We start from the raw sequence: 5,878 nt of genomic DNA, 5'->3' as shown, positions 1-5,878 counted from the left end.
GCAAGAGACTGGCTCTGAGCCCCTGATCCTGTTCGGATATTGACTGGGGAGGGAGGGGGCTTGATGGGTGGCGGGGCAGGGGGTCCGTCCCTGCTCACAGACAGTCGCTGTCCCGGGGTGGGCGGCAGGGGCTTCTCCCGGTTGTAGGAAGACACCTTGGCACCGTGCGCCGGAGGGGGGGCAGGAGGTGCGGTGGTGCGGCGTCCCGGAGGGGGAGGCGGCGGGGCGGACGAGCTGTGCTTCATGCCAGTGCTGCCGGCGGTGTTGGGCCGGGAGAGGTCCGGCAGGGAGGGCCTCTGCGTGCGTGGCAGCTCTGGGGGAGAGGCCCGGCTGTTGTCAGCATCATCTTGAGGTCGGCTGTTGCTGGCTGGCACTGGGGGCCTGGGGGCGGCTGCTCTGGAGCCGGGGACTTGCAGGGTTTGCTTACTGGAGCTGTCTGCGGTGAAGGAAAGCAGAGTGACTGGCCAGGCACAGCGCGGTCCGGGAGTCAGCGAGAGCAACATGCGGCACTCCGTCTCCGAGCCTGCGCAGAGCGAGGGGCAGCCCGCCCGCTCGGCCAAAGAGGGCCAGACCACGGGGAATGCTGTCTGGCACAGGCAGGGAGCTGGCACCGTGCTCAGCCACACACAGCTCCTCTCTCACCACTGCTATTCGCTCTCTGGCTTGCTGGAAGGCAGTTTGCCACAGAAAACAGCAGAGAGAAACGTTCAGCAACACACGCGACTCCTGGGCCCTCCAAGGAGGTTTGTGTCATGGGACGCTGTGGCATGGAGAGAGCGCAGCTTGCCTGCGGCCACGCGTGGGGTGTTGATTTGGAGTCCCTGTCTCTAACCAGCCGAAATCCCCAGGCAAACACAGCAAGATCCTCAACCCCCTCCTGCTCGGGGACCTCCCCAGGGAACCCACACACAAACCACAGCCAGGCAGCCATTACCTGAGCTGTCCTTTGCTCCCACGGGTCTGAGCTTGGGCACACCACCTTGGAAGAGGCCGCCCTTTGGCTGGATCGCAGCTGAGCTAGACCCGTAGCTGCCACCACCACTGCCCTTGGGCTCTGAAAGGAGAGAGACAGATAAGTTAAGCCTGGTATTATCAGCTCCTCCAACCAGGAGCCACTGGAAACCAGATGAGTGAGAGCCCAGAAGCCATCCCGAAGGGCAGAGCGGCACCCAGGGTGGGGCTGAGTGCCTCCTAGGGACGTGCCAGGCGGGTACTCACTTTCTAGGACTGGTGCGCTCCGGTCATTGATTTGCGTCACCTTCCTTAGCTTGGTCCCTTTACAGATGTCCTGCAGGAGGGCCCCACGGCCCCGCTGCTCCTCTCGGCTCAGTTTCGGCGGCTCTGTGTTCGCCTGGAGACAAGCAGCAGCTCAGCAGCTCGCCTGTGCCCATGGACACCCCGAACCACAGAGCGGGCATGGCCCAATCCCACCTTCCCACTTCTCCTCTGAGCCCAGAGGCACCCCCACCCCCTGCCAGCAGACAGCCTTCTCCAGGGAGTCTCTTCCAGACAGTGACAAGTTATGCTGTTGCTCTACAGGGAGAGGTCGAGATCCTGTGCTACCTAGACCCAAGGTGCAGCTCAGTTATAGCCACGTGCAAGATCTCCTGCTCTCCCAAGTCATCATGGTGCAGAAGACACTAATGCAAAAAAAGCCACGTGCAGTCCCTTCCGTGTACAGACTCTGCTGCAAGGGAAACTGAGGCACAGCCCACGGACTGCCTGAAGTGCTTGTAGGCTGGACTCAAGGATATCGAGAGACAACACAGGGGCCCTGGCAAGTAGCACCGTGTAGAAACAGGCCACCTCCCCGCCCTACAACCATCCAGGTCACCAGGCAGTGAGAAGATCCCTACCTGACTGAAGGTGGGAGGCGGCGGGGGGCCAGGCGGCGGCGGGGGTGGGGGAGGAGGGATTGGCATCTTGGCCCGGCTCCCGGTGGCTCTGGCTGCTCAGTGCTGGGGGCAAGCCTGGTCACTCATGCCTGCAGGAAGGGAGGAAGCGGTCAGGGACTGGAGGGAAAGCCGGCGAGCTGGTCATGGAGAAACATGGCCCCAGGCTAGTGTCCCGCGCCTGGAGCTCATGCGGGGCAGAGCCTGGGGCTGTTCTCTTCCAGCTGGCTCAAAAGGGCCACCTGGTTCTCCCAACACCCCAGAGCAGCAGGTCCCAGAGGTGGGAACCAGCACAACCCCCTGCCCCAAATCACCAGGGCCCCCACCCCAGCGCAGAGCCCACAGCTGAAACCCAGGACGTTTTTCACGCGACTGCCTCGCTCAGCAGAGAAAACCCGGCCAAGCTAATCCTGCACCATCAATCCAGCTCCTTTATCTGCAGCCGGAGGCTGCTCACGTGGAAGTGCGACAGGAGCCCAAAGCCTACAGCCCATCAGCAGGCACCGCGGCCAGCCCTGGCACACGTCCCCAGCAGGCCCCTCCAGCCATGAACGCCGTTAAATCTGCCAGACGGATCACCGAGCAGAAGGCAGACGAAGCAGTGCGGTGCTGTCCTGTGGCTTGCACAAGGAGAGATGCTCCTGTCCCCGAACAGCCCTGACAGATAAGGCAGATTTTCCCAACCACTCAGATCCTACGTCAGTAATCTCCCAACACTCTGAAGGCTCTCTGCACCCCACTCCACTTCCACAACTCCAAAGCCCCCCTTGAAGCTGTCCAAGCAGGCAGCAAAACAAGCTTTCCCAATATCGATCTGATTACATTTCAGTCCATCTCATAACAAGCCCAAAACAAATCCATCCTGCACTGTGGCTTACCCAGAATGGCTCCCAGCCCGCGCGGTGCTTTGCCGGTGGGGCTCCACAGAGCCTGGCAGCTCTGGTTGGCACCAGAGACTGAGCACAGAGGAAGCAGGGACAGGAAGAGGAGCCTGAATCACCTGGAGATCACAGGACAGGCCTCTGGCAAGCTCGTGGCTCTTACAGCGAGCAGGTAGGGCTGTCCCAGCAGCACCGGCTCAGGGAATAGGAATGTGATGACTGGAGGCCTCGCTCACCACCCCAGGAGTTTCGGCTGCTTGAGGCAGACCAAGAGGCAGGGGATAAATGCCCCTCTCCGGGCCGCAGATGTCTTTCCCCCAGGAAAACCTGTTCCTTAACCATTAAAGGGGACCACAATACCAACACAAGGTAAGTACAGGACAGTTTCACACCTGAAGCTTCCGACTTCTGATCCCTGACCTCCAGGGCACACGACCAGAGAGATCACAGATACATCCACCATGACAGTGAAAGTTTCTTTAAGACCCAGGCACTGAAACCCAGGTGTCCACAACCTTTGAAATGGTTTGTATGAGGTATTAAAATCCAGATCCCTTCTGACACTCACCTTCTACTAGCTAAACTACAATTTACTGATGCCAGGGAGGCCAGGATAAGACCAGGTCCATCCTCACATGTTAGGCATTCCCACTCCCTGTCATGGCAGAGGTGTGAGAACAGGAAAAACAGACCAGCGGCATCACTGCGATGCCAACGGCTCCACTGCCCTCGAGCAAACCACCAGTTCTCTGCGGTTCAGGAAAATAAGTAAGTAAACTGCCTTTTAATTAAAAGCAGCTCTTCTACCAAGTAAGAAACTCCTCAGCTACAGACACCCTTGTTGGGAAGAAGTTCCTCCCTCTATCTTCTGGTGTTTTCTAAGTCATTTGAGATCTCAAGTTCACTGGTGGCATCAGCCACACCTCTGCAGAGCTGGGAACAGTGCAAGCTCAAACCTGGCGTGACGCAGCAGGTCCCCGTCCACCCCACTGGGAAGCCACCTCACTCCTGCCTCTCAGAAATGCACCCTTCCCTGATATGTGCGGAGCTACTTTGCTCCAGACTGAGCTCAAGGCCTTGCAAAGAAAAGCCAATATCTGTCAATTTCTCCTTCAGCCCTACCAGTCCCACCAAGCCGGGATGCTCCACAGACTGGAATGAAGCCTAGCAAACCCATTCGGCCTGTACCTTTCCCACCAAAGCAAGATCAGAGACGGCTCCTAACGTGCTCGTCTGGGACCTGCCGGTGCTGCCAGGACATGTTGCAACAGGAGCGTTTTTCCCCCATGCTCCTTCCCACCCCGCAGCAGATCGCAGGGCCAGGACGGCGCAAGCTGCTGCCAGGGCAGAGCATGATGTCGGGGCGATGGCACGATGGCATCATGGCACAACCAGCAGTAGGGGATGGGCAGGAGAGCCCCGACCTTGTTTGAACACCAGCAGCTGGAGGTAATTAGCAGAGATACAGCTGAGAAACATGCCAGGTAATGAGACTCCTGACTCCCTCTCATGTGTCACAGGCCTGAGCCAGCACAGGAGCAGTGCCAGCGCTGCAGGCCGTCACCTCCACTCCTGACCCACAGGAAAAGAAACACCCACATCATCTCACCGTTACGCTCCTGCTGGTTACTCACAGGGTGACACTTCCCACCCAGCTCTGCACCTCAACAGCACTTTGGGACACAAGAGACCCTTCAGATACTCCCGCAACAGGGACACACTGCCTTGCCGTATGCAGATGGACGGACAGTGGTTTGTCAGCTGTTAGAAAACGAGTCAGTGCCACGTCTGCAAGGGAAGCATGCTGCTCAGGTCCCCCCATTTGCCCTGCTTCCCCCCACGTAAGCCCTGCGTCAGGCAGAGAGGCTAGGGACAATCCCACAGCAACGTTACCTCCTGTAAGCACAGCCAGGGAGAAGAGGGGTATTTCTACAAAGAAAACCATGAGTCATTATCTCCCCATATCTAACGTGCCCTTAAAACTAGTGCCGCACCGAAACCAGCATTCAGATAAAGGCTCTGACCTAGAAGAGTGAGAGGAGGGGAGAGAAGAGTTTAAGCTAAAGCAGCTTGAGGATAAACTGGAGCTGAATTCCCGAGAAACAGGTCATTTCGTTTCAGCACACGGCCCCGTTCAGGTTGTGGATTAACAACAAAGGTCACATTGAAAAACCAAAATCAAGAGGCACCAAACTCAGCACATGGCAGCTGCTGATTATTTCATACCACGAGAAAAGCCAAGACCTCTGGGTGGAAACACTGGAGTGATCCGTGTCTGTCTTTAAAATAAAGTCTAGATCTTTAATGTTCATGAAGACAACACAGCTGATAAAGATTAGGGAGACACAAGCTAAATCCTCCAGGAAAAAAAAGGTGGGGGTTCTCCCAGCACTGCTTACCACCCCTTAATGTCTGGCGTAGGCCTTACGGAAACCATGCCCTTTGAAACAATGCTGCTCCGACAGCCGACTTCTCTGCATTTCTTCTCCTTTGTTCTTCGTTACCAGGGATCCTTTCACCAAGCCAGATCTGAGCCTTTGAGAGCTCCATATGCCACGGCGGCAGCTCACTGCGCTTGCAGGGAAAGTGGTTTGAAAGACCTGAATCGGGGCAGCGAGACAGACACCCACTAGATCAAAGCGCAGAGGAGAGCTTGTCTTCGGTTAAGCCAGGAGGGGCAGGTTTGCACGTTAGCTTTCCTTTTAAAATAAAAAAACAAAACCCAAGAAGGCTGTGAGAAAACTGGGAGGAAGACAACGTGTGAAAAGCTATCACTTTGGAGGAGAGAGAGTTCACTGAAATTGAGGTGACCCTGCAGAAAGCTGCTTCCAGAGCTGCTGCTCAGCAGCCACTCTGGACCCCACCATCACCACAGCACTCCTCGCCCCACAGCAGCACCAACTGCGGGGCAGTCCTGCAGCATTTTCAATCAGCACTCCCCTGCCAACCCTGGGTTCAAAACACTATTAAAACCCAAGAATGCTATATTCAGCAGACCCCCTCTCCCATAAAACAGCCGAATTAGCCAGATCTGGCCTGGACAGGACTACACGCCACGTTTTTCAGGCATTTTTCAAGTCCCCATTTGCTGTGAAGGGAAACGAA

At 56.8% G+C, this 5,878-nt stretch overlaps 1 protein-coding gene across 1 annotated transcript in view; it reads right to left on the bottom strand.

The window, feature by feature from the left end:
* The window catches only part of WIPF2 (WAS/WASL interacting protein family, member 2), a 9,834-nt gene extending 4,367 nt beyond the window's left edge, over positions 1 to 5,467 (bottom strand). Inside the window, 6 exon segments of the mRNA XM_010585565.1 lie at positions 1 to 6; positions 9 to 436; positions 935 to 1,054; positions 1,219 to 1,351; positions 1,857 to 1,984; positions 5,173 to 5,467. The exon segment at positions 1 to 6 is cut by the window's left edge and continues 235 nt beyond it. Of these exon segments, the coding sequence (XP_010583867.1) occupies positions 1 to 6; positions 9 to 436; positions 935 to 1,054; positions 1,219 to 1,351; positions 1,857 to 1,922 (753 nt within the window). The 5' untranslated portion in view covers positions 1,923 to 1,984; positions 5,173 to 5,467.
* Positions 5,468 to 5,878: the final 411 nt, after the last annotated feature.

Source organism: Haliaeetus leucocephalus, unplaced genomic scaffold (assembly GCF_000737465.1).
Source record: "Haliaeetus leucocephalus isolate CR32 unplaced genomic scaffold, Haliaeetus_leucocephalus-4.0 Scaffold110, whole genome shotgun sequence".
NCBI classification, from domain to species: domain Eukaryota; kingdom Metazoa; phylum Chordata; class Aves; order Accipitriformes; family Accipitridae; genus Haliaeetus; species Haliaeetus leucocephalus.
The sequence above is the reverse complement of the archived record's forward strand: the minus strand, read 5'-3'. Positions and strand labels throughout refer to the sequence as shown.